The sequence below is a fragment of the Diospyros lotus genome, chromosome 5 (genome assembly GCF_014633365.1).
Source record: "Diospyros lotus cultivar Yz01 chromosome 5, ASM1463336v1, whole genome shotgun sequence".
Taxonomy (NCBI): domain Eukaryota; kingdom Viridiplantae; phylum Streptophyta; class Magnoliopsida; order Ericales; family Ebenaceae; genus Diospyros; species Diospyros lotus.
This window is the reverse complement of record NC_068342.1, coordinates 3,377,536-3,394,800: the sequence shown is the minus strand read 5'-3', so window position 1 is coordinate 3,394,800 and position 17,265 is coordinate 3,377,536. Positions and strand designations below refer to the sequence as shown.

Below are 17,265 nucleotides of genomic sequence, written 5' to 3'. Positions count from 1 at the left end.
GCTATTATTAAAATATAAACATTTAAAAATTTTTATTGAAATGACAAAAAAAAACACAATCCAAAATTGAAATAAGTTGCCACAATTGATAAAATTAATTTTTCATCCAAAATTAAAAACACAATAAAAATTTGATTTTGTAATAATTTATCCATTTATTTTTCATAATTTACTATTTTCTTAAGTAGTGTTTGTTAACTCAGATATATATCAAAAAAAATAAAATTTAAAAAGTATTTCAAATAAAAATATTTTTTATTTTATTTGTTAAATTTATTGGATGACCATTAAAAAAGAAATCACATAATTTCTTGTTTGTATTTTTTCAAATAAATTTATTTCTTTTCCATCCGAATAAATTTATATTGATCTTTACAGATAAAAAAAATAACGCATGTGTTCTCTAATATATTTTAAAAAATTTAAAATACTTCATAATTTTATCTTAATTATTTTATATCTTAATTCAAAAAATATTTTAATTTTATCTTAATATAATTTTACATTAATACGCTACTCAATTTAATAAACGCTACCTATGGTTGCCATTGAGGCTCTCCATCTTCCAACTTCTCCTCTCCTCTCCTTTGCTATCTTTCCCATCCAGTCATAAGCCCCTTCCAAATTGCTGATTGGCCGGCCAGAATTACCGGTTTCTCCCCAACAAGCTACAGACAATCGCTGCAATGCCTTGCCATTATACGGAACTCCTTACGGCAAAATGGTCACACGACCAACACTCTTGCTAAGCGACCTGGCTTCAGTTGCATTGAAGGCAAGCGCAGAGAGAGAGAGAGACAGGCTATGGAGTCGGATTACGGAGCTTTCATGGAGAAAATTACTCTAGAACCGTACCCTTCAGCTCATGAACTTCCTTTGAAGACTCTCACTTTTGCGGTTAAAGACATGTGAGTCCCTTCACCTTCAGTTCTCATACTCTGTTACTCAACTAAATTATTCGAATTTACTTATAATCAATCGTTTAATTTTGTGGGATACCGTCTTTATACTTGTTTCTAATCCATTCCATTCTGGGTACTCTCTTTTTCGGTCTTGCTTCCATGAATTTGCTATATCTGAATGTGAATGTGAATGTGAATGTGAATGTTGTTAACCTGTGTCATATTGGTATGAGTATTTTGCCATGCTCGACTCTACTTGTTGAACGTACATAGAAATAAACCTTCGATCGTTGGAATCTTAAATCCCTGATTTTGCAGAGCGTTTCAATGGGTTATTTCTTTTAATTTTGAAAATTGGATGCAGATTTGATGTGGATGGATATGTTTCTGGGTTTGGAAATCCCGATTGGGCACGGACTCATTCGGCTGCCATGTCGACGGCGCCAGCCATTTTAGCAGTCTTAAGGGGTGGTGCTACATGTGTGGGTAAAACTGTCATGGATGAAATGGCATACAGGTCTGAATCAGCACCTCTTCTTACGGATAACAGTTCTATTCTTGTTGGATGGGGCATTCGAAGGTGACAATTGTGAATGTTGAATTATGAGTTCAGAACTCTTACCCATTTCCTTTTTACTGAAAAGGGGAAGTATGGATTCACTTGAGATGCCAAGATGAATAACAAATTTTGAAAAACTTTGATGGTTTTATAACTTATAAGACATCATCTTTTTTTTTTTTTCCCCGGTCTCCTACATTTCTTAAAGATATTTAGTACTCACAGATGGTTCTCAATTAACCTATTGGAATCATTATCTTTCAGTATCAATGGAGAAAATAAACACGATGGGACACCCAAAAATCCATCTGCACCAGATCGGGTACCTGGAGGGTCTTCCAGTGGATCTGCCGTTTCAGTTGGTGCAACGCTTGTAGATTTTGCCTTAGGTGAGATTTGGCATTACTATAAGTCGTTGTATAGGATTTGGATATCTCCTTAAGTTGGAGCAGATGGTTTTATTTGTCACAGGTACTGACACTGGGGGAAGTGTAAGAGTTCCTGCAGCATTCTGTGGGATTTTGGGGTTTCGGCCTTCTCATGGTGCTGTTTCAACCACTGGGGTCATTCCCATGGCACAGAGTTTTGACACTGTGGGTAAGAATCAGTATTTTCAACTCACAATCAACTGGAAGTATTTTACAATTAGTATTTTCTAACATGTTCATTTTTAGAGCTGAAAATTGTTCAAATGGATTTTGACCCTAAAGGTGAACTCTCTTATATCATGTTAGAACTGTAATGTACCATGTCACAGGATGTTCTGTTTCTGTTATAACTTCTACCAAGGCAGGTTTTTAAATCACTGTCTCCAACTTGTACCTTGTTGATATGAATACTACATAATCAGAAGAAAGGATTTGTCGATCCTTATGTATTTTACACTGTTATGTTTAAGTAATATGCTACTCCAAATTGAATAAGTACAATCATATCTACGATAATAACTTACTAGAAAAAGTGAATGGGATAATATTAGTTTCATGAACCGATTTTACATATGATTTAGACTACCCAGTCACTTTATAGTTCCTGCTGAATTAAAAGTTAGAATTAAATTTTTTGGAGGATCAAGGCAGCATTCTTATGTCAATGCAATTTGCTTATTATCTGATTAATATATAGATATTATTGGAGAATAGTCACACCTGTAATGATTTGAATCAACATTTTCGTTCTAATATAATTGTATAGCAATGGCACCACAACCCAAGAGAGAAGGGGGGTGAATTGGGTTAATTAAATTTTTTTATTGAAAATGAAATCTTTTTGCTAAAAATAAGGATTTAGTGAAAGTGATATTGAATGGTGGAAATGCTTAACAAAATAAATGGAATGAAAGATAAAGACAGTAGAGGGACACACAATATTTATAGTGGTTCAGCCAAATGGCCTAATTCATTCCGTTAGGTTCTCACTAAAGATTTTAAACCCTTCACTATATCCTCCTACTTGATCACAGGTAGGCCCTTTAGTCTCCAAGACTATGAAATATAACCTCCTATAATTAATTTAGGCCCTCTAGCACACTTGTTAGGAAAATACAATAAGAATTTAATAAGAGAGGATCTGAGAGAGGAATCTCTCACAAGATACAAGGCTTGAAAGCAATTAATACAAAGGAAGATCAAATCCTTTAAAAGAGAGAAAATTTAACACTTTGAACACTTGACAGTAGATGATACAATAAACACTTGTAATAAATTCTCTAAGAGTTTTAAATAATCCACTAGCCCTCTATTTATAGTGCATCACGAGCCATTTGAAAAATTTGGCCATTTGTGGTAGTTGGGGGGCATTTAATGAGCTGCCGGACTAGCCGTTGGAGAAGTTTGTTACAAAAACGATGGACATATTCATAAAATCGGTCGACAGGTTAGTGCAAGAATTTGAAAATCGGTTGACATTTGGAGCAAAAACGGTCGACTGGTTTGCATGTAGTGACTGTCGACCGCTCACGGCTAAGAGCCCGAAAATCACCGGTCGATAGGTTATAAGAGCCGGTCGACAACAAGGACCAAAATGGTTGACCGTTTCTTAGAACCGATCAACAACTTGTCCTTAGCTTTTTAAAACATTTTGCTCCATTTTCTCCAACACTTTGATACCGATTTTGAAATACATTTAGGAGAATTTTTTGAATCATACAACTTTGTCTTTCCAATCTCCAACAAGATATTTTGATAAAGAAATAATTTTATATTTGAAGAAGTGTTGAAATTGATTTTCATTTGAACCCAAAAGATGATCTTATAAATTGATTTAGGGCATAGATATAAAACTAATGTTTTCATCATCATCAAAACCAAAACCAAAACCAAGAGCAAAATAACACATTCTTTGAACACCAATCTTATACAGGATGGTTTGCTAGGGATGCTGAGACATTGTGCCGAGTTGGACGAGTATTACTAGAGTTGCCCGATGTTGATCCTGCAAAACCTAGTGCTATCATAATTCCAGAAGATTGTTTCCAGCTTCTGAGCATCCCAAGTGATCGAGTAACTATGGTTCTTGTTAAGTCAGTAGAGAAGTTATTCGGAGGTGAGTGGATCTGTTGTGCTTGCAGCTGGAATACTAATACTCGGAATTCCGGAAATTTCTACACCTGATAATGATTATATTGGTTTCATGTTGATTAGCATTTCGTGACTGAAAAGGAAGAGAAGATACTCTTAAAAATGTCATCTTTGATGCTAATCCTGTTTTGTTTTCCCTTAATGAGATTTAGCTGATGCATTTAATGATGCAGGTCAAATCATGAATTACACAAGCCTTGGGGATTATGTTAAGGACAATGTCCCAAGCCTGAAGCATTTTATGAGCAAAGGATATGAAAACACAGAAAATATTCCGTCCCTGGCAGCCCTTTCAAGTGCCATGAGGCTGCTTCAAAGGTGCAGAGTATTAGCAACATATGCTGGGGATTTTATGCATATATGATTGATGACTAGAATAACACCTTAGTCCAAATGTTGACTATTAAATCAATTAACTTTCAAACACAGGTACGAATTTAAGAATAATCATGGTGAGTGGGTCAGAACAATTAAACCTGATTTGGGTCCGGGTATATCTGAACGGGTGTTCGAAGCCTTGAGGACAACAGATGAAAATATTGATGTCTGCCACTCTGTGAAGACTGAACTACGTGAAGCACTGTCTGCTCTCTTGGGGGTACTCTCTCTCTCTCTCTCTCTCTGAGAAGGCATGAACTTTGTAATAGCTATTCTTGTACCTTGCTGGCACATCTATTGGATGAATCATTCACAATCATTAGGAGCTCTTATTACATGGAAAGGTCTTTTGAAAATGCACTGGCAAATAGAGATACTCTACCACTAATCACCAATTCTGGTCAAAAAGCGGATTCTTGTTTTGTGGGTGGAGTTTATCCATGGGACGGTATTTCAGTATTTCTGTAAATTTTCCCTACTAATTTGTTCTCCTTTCCTTTGTGCTGCTTGTGGAAATTGCAACGCATGTGGTATATATGTTACTGATATGAACACGCATTGTTCTCTGATTGAAGACAACTCCATAACTTGGAGGAGGGGAGGTGAAACTTAAAGATGACTTTGCTTGTTTTTTCCATGGAATGATAGCAGTAGTTTTAGGTCACTCCATACCATAGTATCTACACTTAGAAAGGGAGCAAGATGTCTCATTTAAAATAAACAACTTGTCAATTTGATTCAAGTTCTTCTTAAAGTTTGAAGTGTAAGATGATGATCATTATGTTCAATACCCTTTTTCACTCAAGGTACCGGGAATTCATTTTATTTTATTATCTAAAATAAACAAGGATGATCTATACTAACACATCCATGACAATTTTGTTACCTTCTTGGATTTCAACCTCACAGTATTGGTTATTTATATCAAAAATGAGTTCGTCCTGGATTCACAAACCGACAACGTACTTTCCCTATCTTTCCCTCATTGTATTTGTCGGATTAATTCTGTAGGATTTTGGTATCCTAGCAATACCAACAGTTCCCGGGCCTGCACCAAAGTTACAGACAGAGCCAACAACACTGGAGACATTTCGTGCCAGGGCTTTTAGCCTGTTGTCTATTGCTGGAGTGTCTGGCTTCTGTCAGGTTCTCTCCCTCTCTCTCTCTCTCAAGCATGTGTGTATGTCTCATTTATGAGATGTATGAACTTATTTTGTTTCTGGGTCATGGTTAACCACAGGTGAGCTTACCACTGGGGAAGCATAATGGCCTTCCTGTAGCAGTTTCATTGTTGGCAAAGCACGGCTCCGATGGGTTGCTGCTGAATCTTGTTGAGATGCTTTATGAAACTCTCCAGGAACAGATTGATATCGCTGAGAAATCAAGTCCCTGAAGTTGTGGTACATGCCAATATAGGTGTTTTTTCTTTCTGTGGCTTCTTTTTATTGATTATTCCTTTACCTATGCAATCCGGATTGCCATCCAGTATGAAGATTGATTTGTTAACCTTTGGTTGGTCCTGCAGAAAGCAACCTCATGCACTTCCTATACTTTCTTCCAAGACAAAATTGAAACGTGGAGTCGTTTACTCACAGTGACGGGTCTGGAAAGCTTACAGAACTCGAAAGAAATTCTTCTGCTATGTGGGATTGTATCATAGATGTGAACAAAGACACCAAGATTGTCCGAGAATCAACTCTTCTTTTTAGTTACTTTCTGTACAGAAAGAAGGCCAGATTTCATGGCTATGGTATTCGATCTACCGCTTTGATATTTGATGATTCATGCTTGTAACTTATTTTGTTTCCATCTTGGGTGCTATTATTTATCAAAAATATGGGTTTGGTTGGCTGTTTTTGAAGGTAATGGTAGGTGAACACTTTGGAACTGTGTGGTGGTGGGCCGGCCTTAATTGACTTGAAAGCATTCTAACTCTCGTGTTCTTTGAACTCTGCAAACCATTGTCTTTGTCGAACATCGGCAACAATTATGAGGCTTGTGCCCTATTTTTGAATTATTAAGTGTGATTTAAATTTTGAATTATAATGCCAGTTTCAATCAATCAACTAAGTTAATGCTCACTTTATTCTATTTGAAATAAATATTTTTTTTATTACGTCAGTGTCAAAAATGTCCATTATTAACATTGACAAATGATAGGTATCGAGAGGTGGAAGCTAGATGTCTCATGCAAAAATCGAATGATTGAATGAGTAATATATCGATGTTAATTAGGTGACTTCTGAATTTGATTCTTGTCTTACGTGAAAGTCAAAATTTTAATTTATAATTTATATTTTTAAAACGTAATTGAGCATCAAAACGTGGGAAGCAACTCATAAGTCATATCGTACGACTCTCCCATGGCTTTCTCCGCCCATCACCAGTCCCTCAACTACGACTCTCGTCTTTCTCTCACGTGTACGTATATTTACGTACACACGGCCAGTGGGAGACCTGACCATTGAGGGAGGAGATCAATCAGCAGAGCGACGAGGGGAGGGACGGAGTAAGTAAATGGAGGTGACAGCAAGAGCTCCCGGAAAAATCATACTCGCCGGCGAGCACGCCGTCGTGCACGGATCTACGGCGGTGGCCGCCTCCATCGATCTCTATACTTACGTCTCTCTCAGCTTTCCCGCTGATTCTGGTACACCGCCACCACCCCTCACTTTTGCATTTCCAATATTTTTGGGCTCTTCTTGCTCTTCGTCTCGTTGAATTCGCTGGAATTAGTCATTCATTCAATGTCTCTACGTGTTAATTCCTAATGGTTGGTCATGGGTTTTGCCATTCAATTGGTAATTGATTGGTTGATATGGGAATTTGTCAAATTTATGCGACCATAGTGAAGAGAGAGGCCGAGCAGACTATTTTGGAAGTCTTTTGTGGATTAATTGGGTATCCCTTTTCATGGAAAAGAGGTTAATTTCACAATTGGAAAGAAATTTTATCAGATATTTTGCGCAAACCACTAAGATGAAAAGTTTCAGTATACCTTCTTGCTGGAAAATTGAGATTACCAAAACTTAGCAATTAGAAATGGAGGCGGCTTTCTCTAACTTTAATTAGTAAGACAGTTTAGATGAACAAATCAGGGAGTCAAATTGTTAAAAATGGAAAACAAAAGGAAGAATAAACAAACAAAGAAGCATGTGAATGAAAAACTAGTAATGGTTGTAGAACATGGTATTTGTACTGGTCACAGAATAGTTTTATTGGAGCATCAAGGCAGGCAATCAGAGGAATAGGCACCACGATTGTAAATTCATTTTTCCTAGTAGCAAAACCTTCAGCGCTAACGCCATTCCTTTGCTATATCCTAATTTGATGCATTTTCTGGTTTTCAATTGTCTTAGCCTCTTAGGCAATTATATGTTGGTTTCTGTCAAAATCATGTGAAAATATTGAATGCTGTTGTTGTCATTACTATTCTCTTGTTTAAGTGACAGTTCTTTTTTTTTTTTTTTTTTTCATATTGATGCTATTACTAAATCAGTACTAACAGATTAGCAATTTGTGAATTCTGTATTTATATTGACAGTGCTTAGCTTTTCCTGTGCTAAGAGCAATAATTGAAAAAATACTATCTTAACCTGTGGTATTTGCTTCCCTTAATATGTTAATTTGTTTTTTTATTTGACATTTTTTTGTTGACTGGGTTTCTCATCACTGCTATCTTACTCGAATAGATGATGGCGATCACTTAAAACTTCATTTGAAGGATATGGCCTTAGAATTTTCTTGGTCAATTGTAAGAATTAGAGAAGCACTGGGTGAGATGGGTACTCAAATTCCTTCATCACCCTTGTCATGCTCACCAGAAGCCATTAAACTACTCGCAGCTCTAGTTGAAGAACAAAATATTCCGGAGGAAAGACTTACAATTGCTTCTGGGGTTACGGCATTTCTTTGGCTATACACATCCATCCAAGGGTGTGTATAATTATATTTTCTTACTATAGCCCCTAACATTCAGATTTTTTACCTGGCTCCATTGATGTGTCAGGTATAAACCTGCAAAGGTGGTTGTCACTTCTGAGCTCCCACTTGGCTCTGGCCTGGGTTCTTCTGCTGCATTGTGTGTATCACTCTCAGCGTCCCTGCTTGCTTTGTCAGGCTCTATGACTCTAGATTTCAGTCAGCAAGGATGGCTAACGTTGGGAGAGAATGAGCTGGAATTGGTCAATAAATGGGCCTTTGAAGGCGAAAAAATAATCCACGGGAGGCCATCTGGAATTGACAACACAGTGAGCACCTATGGTATGTGATCTCTCGTAAAACCTGCTTGATGCAACATTTCTGCATTTTAGGAAAGCACCTTCTCTTTGTGCACTCCTGCCCCTTTGGTTCATCCAAATGACTGAGATTTAAGAGTGATTAAGCTGTGTACAAATGGGAATCTATGCATTTTAAGTTGCTAGCAGTGTGAAGTCATGAAAACGAAATGATTTCAGAAAATTGAGCAAAGGAAGTCGGAGAAATAATGCACTTTGTATTTGTGAAGGGAAGAGGAGTACAATATCTTTTCCAGAATTTAGTTAAGCAATTTGGGAACATTTGACTGTTTGGAAGCCGTGCATGAAATTCATAAGGAAATGTTCTTTCATTTTCATGGATAGTGCTTATCATAAATAAAAAAGTGAGAGAAAAAAAAAAAAAAACCTTAGAGACTCAGAATAGGAAGATGACACTCAGTTGCTATTATGTATAAAATCCCTCCTAGAGATCTCGTTGAGCTAAAACTTGGTATGATTAGGCCCCTAATTTTAACTGAAAATCCCATTCTACCCTTCTGATTTGACATTCTTAAAAGAACAGACTGAATGATGAAAAACCCCTTGCGGAGTTCTGTTTTCTTGCCCTTGCCCCCTGCTTCTCCCTTTCTTGCCGATCTAAATCCTCAGATTCATTACATTTACTCTCTTGCTAGCAATCTTCTTAATATCATTTACCATCTCTCTCTACTTGCTCAGTCTCTCTTGTTATCTCTTTGGCATCATAGGAAGCCCACTCAAAACCACCTGCTTTCCCTACTTAATTTGAAGGACATCAGCTTTCCTTTCCTTAGCCTTCTCTCTGTCCCAACCATCATTGAAACCTTTTACCTACAAACACCCATCACCCATCTGTAGCCTCCACTTCCAAGGAATTATTCAATGGCAATAGACAAAACAATCCCAGGCACCATCTTTTGTTCTTCAATTAGATGAATACATTAGCCATGATTTTAAGTAAACATATATGCATGCCTTATATTAAAAATACATAAATCTTTATGTTTGCTTATATGTGTATATAACACACACACACAACTATATATATATATATATTCATTTCTCCCAAAAGCAAGGGGGAGTTTTGGTTTTATCATCCCTTTATAATGTCACTTGTCATTTTCCATCCAGTTCTCGTAACTGAACCCTAAGGGAGATAAAGTCAGTATTTTTTATCGAAGTAAGAGGTAAATCGATGCACTTTTTTCAGACGTGGGTTAAATTGAGATTAGGCGATAGTTTGAGAGAGATTTCTGTAATTAACATTCATTTTTTAAATGTATTTCAACATGGAATGTGCAACAATTAGATATGGCTTAGAAACAAACTTTTTTGGTGGTTGTGATTTCTTTGTTGATAGATCATAAATACCTAAACGTTCTTCTCATATCGTATAAAGTTTCTCACCTTTCTAACTTATTTAGTGCCAGAGAGATCAGGATTTTGGTATTTAATGATGAAATTTTTTTACAGGCAACATGATCAAGTTTAGATCTGGGGAGTTGACACGCCTCAAGTCCAATATGCCAATAAAGATGCTTATAACTAACACAAGAGTCGGGAGAAACACAAAAGCATTGGTGGCTAGTGTTTCAGAGAGGAAAGACAGGCACCCAAATGCTCTGGCTGCTGTGTTTAAGGCTGTTGATTCTATCAGCAATGAAGTGGCTACCATTATTCAATCATCTGCGCATGATGGCATTGCTACAACTGAGAGGGAACATAAACTAGAAGAACTAATGGAGATGAATCAAGGGTTGCTTCAATGTATGGGGGTCAGCCATGCTTCAATAGAAACTGTTCTTCAAACTACACTGAAATACAAATTGGCCTCCAAGTTGACAGGAGCTGGCGGTGGAGGCTGTGTTCTGACGCTATTACCATCCCGTATCCTTTCCATCATTTTTCTTATGAATTATCTTGGATTTTATATCTCTTTAGTTTCTTTCTAATTGCGATTACTTTCCGATGACCCTTTTTCTTTTGAGTATTAGAACATGTTTCCATAATTTCTATACCAACTGTGCAACCAACCTATGCTCAAAATTGCTCTACAAAATCTACAACACTGAGGGATGAGTTGACTTTACTTGAGCCAACTATACGAGATAGACAAGGTTTTTCTTTTGAATCTAATTTCACCAAAGGCCCTCCAGCTTACGCCAAATGACTAAAATCAAGGCCAAAGGCATGAAAATCCAATCCTTTCTCTCAAGTCTCTTTCTCAGTTTCCTCTTCTTTTCCAATTTATACATAACCTCTACCCCTGCTACTGCATCGTTTTCTTGTTTTTCTCTTCTCTCCTCCTCCTCCTCCTCCTCCCTTAGTTCTGCATCGCTAATTCCGTATAAGTTGTTAACCACTCCACAATACAGATTACAGGATGCAGAAAGTTCAGCCATTTGTCTTTCTTTTGCTTTGAGACATGACAGACAAAGAATCAAATATGTTGTGCTAAATATAATGGGCTTTTGGCTACTTGATTTCTGTTAGGACTCATTTGAAGCTCCATTAAAGGACAGATTTAGTTCAGTGAGAGAATCCTTAGTGTAAAATTGCAATATCCCTGTTGTGAGTCTTCTGACTTGTCATGAAAGAACTAAAAAATGTGAGGAAGCAAACCATTTCATATTCCCTATATTAATTTATGAATCTTTGTGTGTAACATTACTTGTGCTGTTTCTTAGACCGTACCTGTATGTGCCGTTGTTTTTCTTTGACTGTATGTGTGTCAGTGCTTTTAGGAGCTGATGTTGACAAAGTAATTGCAGAGCTCGAGTCCTGCGGTTTCCAGTGTTTGATTGCTGGAATTGGTGGAAAAGGTGTCCAAATTTGCTTCAACTCTTCTGCCTGATTTCTGCAGGAGCAGCTACCAATCATAGCAAGGATGTACTCTGCTAGTATTTTTTTTGTTTTTTAAACTGTACCACTCCAAATTAAGAGCGTGAATCTCGAACTCAGAGATGTTGAACTCACTCGTTAATGTTATATTAATATTATCTTAAACTCACTCGTTAATGTTGTATTAATATTGTCTTGTAATTGAATTGAATTGAATTGGTAATGTTGAGTAATGCAATGGGACTTTGCTTCTCCCTCCATTCTGAAGTTATTTCTGTACGTACATTTTTCGGCTTATTATCTGTTTTCTTTTTCATAAATTTGGTTTAACTTTTGTGATTCAGAAAAACCCAAAAAGGATGGCTTCCCGGGCTAAACCCTGTTTGGTTGCATGTTTAGTCTTGCCCTTAGTTATGCTATTCTCGTTTTCTGTAAACCCGATTTGGGTTTAATTAACTCAGGACTCTAGACTGTTGGGACTCCTCAGAATGTAAATTGAGGTTTAAATTTTTAATTAATTATATTTACATATTTAGATATTAAAAATAAAATGTAGAACCCTTTTGAATAATTTCATTGAGTTGTTAAATTGATCTTAATTTTGATAATTTCATCGAATCGGACTTTATCGATAATGAAATCCACTCGACACTGCGAATAGAAGAAGCTCGAGCTTTCATTTGGGATGAAGTTTGATCGGACTTTATATGGACAAAGTAGTTATGAGGTAACGAGATAGTATAATGACAATCGACGTGAGACGCTGCGACGAGACAATGGTAGAATGCAGCGAGGATGGCATGAAGTGTTGCAACAGGGTGATGGTAGGATGCAACGGCAATCGTGCAAAGCGTTGTAGCGGGGTGACAACAGCATGCATTGACAGTCAACGATCGATAAGCAATAATAAGGAAAGAAGAGACGGAACTTGCTGAAAGCAAGGATAACAGAGGAGAGAGGAGGTGACTAAGGGCAAGGATGATGAATTTGCAAATTGGATAAGGACATTTTTGTCTCTTAGCACCTTCGATCATCTCTCAGCCATCCTCATTCGGACAAAGTAACATTTTTCATGTATGTATATATTCAACGACTTTGATCTCAATGAACACACAGCTTACTAGTAGCAGTTATTATAACAAACATAACGAACTGTTGGTAACGTAACGATGGAGCTTCATATTTCATGCACATTCTCTGCCCAAACCGTTCAGCCATTGACGATTGTTCCCCCTGCATAAACAAGCAAAAGCTCAATCGATGAACATTTACCCACCAAGAAAAGGAAAGGAAAGGAAAAGAAAAGCAACTGTATACCATTGGGGTGGAGGACCTGGCCAGTGATGTAGGAAGAGTCTGCATTGGAAGCAAGGAAAACATAGGAAGGGCCAATCTCAGCCGGCTGGCCCGCCCGCTTCATGGGCACCTCGGACCCGAATTTCGCCGTCTCTTCCTTGTCGAAGGACGCCGGGATCAGCGGCGTCCAGACCGGACCGGGGGCGACGCCATTGACGCGGATTCCACGGCCGACTAGCTGAAGAGCAAGCCCTCTGGTGAAGGCCACAATTGCCCCTTTCGTGGCTGTGTAGTCCAGCAGCTCCGGATTGCCCTTGTATGCCGTCACTGAGGTCGTGTTTATGACGCACGCTCCTTCCTTCATGTGTTCCAAAGCACGCCTGCCATGTGTTTGTAAAGAAGTCCCTCAGAAAACGTTCATCCTTTTTTATCATTTTCTGTATAAGAAGTTACCTGCACATGAAGAAGTAAGAGAAGATGTTGGTCCTGAAGACTCTCGAGAGCCGCTCCTCGTCAATCTCCTCGACAGATATGGCCTTGTACTGCTCGGCAGCGTTGTTGACGAGAATGTCGATTCGGCCATAGGCGTTGGCCACCTGCTCCACGACTTGCTTGCAGTTGTCGTCGAATCCCAAGTCTGTGGGTACTGCCATGGGGTCCTTGGCGTCGCTGCCCTTTGCTTCTCTTAGCATATAGAGGGTGTGCTGCGCGTCTTTGTCCTCGTGGGACTTCAAGTAGGTGAAGGCCACGGTTGCGCCCTCCAGCGCGAAGTAGTGGCACACCGCCCGCCCTATGCCGGAGTCGCCGCCGGTCACAAGCGCCACCTTCCCCTGCACAATGATGAATATTCTCTTAACAAACACAAATGGTATCAGAACTGCTCATATAACAAATGGTAATTACTTACTTGGAGCTTGTTAGAGGGCTTGTAGTGGGGGTGGGTAACTTGAGGGGTAGGGTCCATGATATGCTCCTTCCCCGGCTGGCTCTCCTGCTTCTGCGGCGGAAACTGCTGCTGCCCACTTGACGTCATTGTCACAAACAACAATCTGATATTCTGCAGGCTGACCGGAAACCCACTGATTCTTCTGGGGATTCCGCAAGGATGAAGACAACGCCCAACAGCAGTAGTTGTCGCAACTGATAGGATTCCTGAAGAGGCGACAACACAAGATAGCATATACGAGAAAGAAGCCTCTGATCTGTGGGGCTGACACTGAGAATGATTGTTGCAACCATTATGTATAGAAGTGTGAAGGTGCGTGAGGATGCAGCTACGTGGCAAGAGGGAAGGGCTTAGGTGTCCTCCCGGGCCTCATGCTGTGGACACGTGTCCGCCGGCCGATCTGGAGGGGAGGTATTCCTCCCCCCCTTCTCTCTCCCACTTATGTCTCAGTTGGGTTGCATGTTTGCGACGTGTAGAGCTCGTGGCGGCATAGCTGTGATAAGGATGCATTAGTCGGTGCTCTTCATTTCTTAATTTATTTGTTTGAACACCACGGCCACCGGCGCCGCTACAAGGCCATGTGTCAATATTTCCTTCCTTCTAAATATGTCAACTAGATTTCCATCTAAGTCCAAGATATATGCTACTTGTGCGCCAAACAGGAGCAGGAAATTCCCTCTAAATCTAGAAGAAACTCGCTGGCTCTCTTGGTTGTTGAGATAAACAAAGAAAGAAACCATGGCTTCGTCTCTTCAGCTCTCTCCACTCCTCTTTCTGCTTCTCCAGGGCATTCTGCTACCTAGTCTCATCTACTGCAATGGTACTCTCTCTGGGTTTTTGTTTTTTGTTTTCCTATTTCTCTTTCGTTGTCTACCGTTCCCATGCATGTTCAGGTTTGTAAGCTGTATTCTCGCTTTACATCTTTAATTAGGACGTGCAAAGCATCATTAGTACGACTATTGCTCAACCTAATTTGAGTTTTGGCAGAAGCCAGTGCCACCACTTTTCTGATGGGTGCTAGCTAGTTGCTCCTCTGCTTCCATATCTGTTAAACCTTGAGAGGATTCCTTTCATGGACGACATAACATGTATGCTTTTTTAACATGTAGATTGTAGGGGTAAAGTCAAAGTAAAGTCAAATGTACCAATGTTTGTCAGGTCTGCTTAGTTTGGCTGAAAACCCTTGCTTTATAGTAGCTTCATCCCTGGATTTGTAAGACTATGACACAGTAATATTTTATCCCTTGAACTAAAAGACCAGATATAATTTGGTACAATAACAAAATAGCTCTCGTAAGGTTGTGGATTTAGAGTTGTCACAATATACTTTTTGTAAAATAAGAGTTGTACAAAAAACAAGGCTGCGTATAATTAAAAAACAAAACCGGAAACAGGGGTTAGATCTGCCCAAATAGGTGGGTTCTGGTATAAGTGAACACCTGGCGGATCAAAAACTGAATCATGATTTCTACCTAAAACTGGTCTTAGTAAAGCTTTCCTCTCTGTACAACAGATAAGCGTTCTCAGTGTCTATGCTAATATTGGGCACAAACTTTTCTACCTCATTTTCATTAGTTTTTGTGTCTTGATGCTTTGTCTATTGTGATTACTATATATATGTGTTACAGGTGATGAAAACAATCTTCTTCAAGGAATTAACAGTTACAGGCAATCGCTAAGCCTACCGACACTTTGGAAGAACGATAAAGCAGGGTGCCTTGCCGATGAAATAGCCAACCAGTTGGAGGACCAACCATGTGGCAGTCCCACCGGCCCCATCACCACGTCGAGCTCCCAAACTCAAATTACCAATTACCCGGGGCTTCTCAGGAAGTGCAAAATCAACATAAGTACGACGATGGACGGGGTGGTATTACCGGTTTGTGTTCCTAAGCTTGTTCCCACTTTGGTCCTGACAAACTACACGAGCACCGAGTACTCGAGGTACATCAACGATTCCAAGTACACCGGGGTCGGCTTAGGCTCAGAAGATGATTGGATGGTGGTCGTCTTGACGACGAACACACCATCCGGAAGCTTTGTCAGCGCCGCCGAGGATCTGGTTCCTAAGGCTGCCCGGTGGATGGGTCACTGCTTGATAATTTTGCTGTTGGGAGTGCTGCTTCTCGTGCTGTAGCTAATGCATGCAACTCTTTGGTTGCCTCTTGTGCAGGAAAAATGTAGCTTTGTGACCTTAGAGGGGATCTAATTTAGTACCAGCATTAGTGTCTTATCATCTTCTTCTCATTGTAATGTAATATATATCTTCCACTGGGATGAACTTTTTAAGTATGCTAGCTGATCTTTTCTGTTCCAGATGCTTGTTTTAAGGAATGTCAATGTGGCCTTGTTAATGCAACTAAACCCGAGCTTGCAATTGCTTGGTTGCTCCTAAGTTCAAACAAAATGGAAACTCACTCTAGACCCTTAAATTTGTTCAACTTTGTCTCCAGGGCAGGTTTTGTGATCTTTTGGATGGTTTTTCCTGTTTGTTTCCTGGGAAAATTGTCTTGATCTTGCTGATTGACAGTTTCAGATATGCATGTATGTATTTCCACCCTTTTCATTGACCTGCACTAAGTTCTTGACATTCAGTTTGATTATGTTCCAAATACTCAAAATTTCCCCAAACATGATGGATGGTTTAAATTTTGTATAATAATATAAAAGATATAATTATCTTAAAGCCTTTCTGAATGAAATGATAATTCATAAGTTAACCTAACTATCTATTACTTGTAATTAGAAATCTCTACCAATTAAGCATTAAAGGTATCTAATGGGCAATCTATATAGCTCCACCACCTACTTTGGATGCACAGATAAATGCAATGAAATTTTAGTGAATTTTGTGTGAATCCACTTCTAATTTGTATGACTTTCATATTTTTCAACACATTTCTAAAAGGTTAAATTTTATATTTTTAATAAACATAGTGAAAGATATCGAATTTTGATATTATATATAACATTGAGATCAAATATTCATTCATAATTATTCACTTACGAGTGTTGATAATGGTAATGTTTGTTAATTAAGATATGAATTAAAAAAAATTACATATAAAAGCATTCAAAACAAAAGTAATTTTTATTATATTTGTTAAAGTTATCTGATAATTTTTAAAAAAAAATCACTTAACTTCTTATTCGAGATTATCTAAATATATTTCTCTCTCCCCTTCAAATAAATTTATTTTAAATCTTACGGATACAAAAAAATACTCGTGTGCTCCCTAAAATATTTTAAAAAATTTAATAAACATTCTGATAAAAAAATGTTAAAATATTTCTTATCCTTATCTCCATTATTTTATATTTTAATCTGAAAAATATTTTAATATTATCTTGATATAATTTTACTTATTTTAACAAATATAACCTTATTTAAAAGAAGATATTTAAAAAGAATCCAACGTCTCCATTCTTCCTCCTAATTCTATCTTTCTAAAATTGAGGTGTATGGAGAGAAATGCCAATCATTTTA

General features: G+C 38.2%; 4 protein-coding genes across 4 annotated transcripts; 3 read left to right on the top strand and 1 right to left on the bottom strand.

The window, feature by feature from the left end:
• Positions 1-555: 555 nt before the first annotated feature.
• LOC127801796 (amidase 1-like) lies at positions 556-6,273 on the top strand. Its single transcript, XM_052337205.1, has 10 exons — positions 556-908; positions 1,267-1,419; positions 1,726-1,850; positions 1,933-2,058; positions 3,823-4,005; positions 4,214-4,358; positions 4,470-4,638; positions 5,430-5,564; positions 5,659-5,834; positions 5,944-6,273. The coding sequence occupies exons 1-9, from the start codon at positions 805-807 to the stop codon at positions 5,809-5,811; spliced, it is 1,293 nt and encodes a 430-aa protein (XP_052193165.1). The 5' UTR covers positions 556-804; the 3' UTR covers positions 5,812-5,834; positions 5,944-6,273.
• A 486-nt stretch (positions 6,274-6,759) lies between these two features.
• LOC127801797 (mevalonate kinase-like) lies at positions 6,760-11,801 on the top strand. The gene is made up of 5 exons (XM_052337206.1): positions 6,760-7,068; positions 8,111-8,354; positions 8,428-8,681; positions 10,169-10,582; positions 11,431-11,801. The coding sequence occupies exons 1-5, from the start codon at positions 6,936-6,938 to the stop codon at positions 11,547-11,549; spliced, it is 1,164 nt and encodes a 387-aa protein (XP_052193166.1). The 5' UTR covers positions 6,760-6,935; the 3' UTR covers positions 11,550-11,801.
• Positions 11,802-12,498: 697 nt separating this feature from the next.
• LOC127801104 (glucose and ribitol dehydrogenase-like) lies at positions 12,499-14,012 on the bottom strand. The gene is made up of 4 exons (XM_052335961.1): positions 13,740-14,012; positions 13,286-13,662; positions 12,854-13,212; positions 12,499-12,769 (listed from the first exon to the last, which is right to left on the bottom strand). The coding sequence occupies exons 1-4, from the start codon at positions 14,010-14,012 to the stop codon at positions 12,747-12,749; spliced, it is 1,032 nt and encodes a 343-aa protein (XP_052191921.1). The 3' UTR covers positions 12,499-12,746.
• Positions 14,013-14,288: 276 nt separating this feature from the next.
• On the top strand, positions 14,289-16,235 carry LOC127801106 (uncharacterized GPI-anchored protein At3g06035). Its single transcript, XM_052335962.1, has 2 exons — positions 14,289-14,598; positions 15,407-16,235. The coding sequence occupies exons 1-2, from the start codon at positions 14,517-14,519 to the stop codon at positions 15,913-15,915; spliced, it is 591 nt and encodes a 196-aa protein (XP_052191922.1). The 5' UTR covers positions 14,289-14,516; the 3' UTR covers positions 15,916-16,235.
• The last annotated feature ends 1,030 nt before the right edge of the window (positions 16,236-17,265 follow it).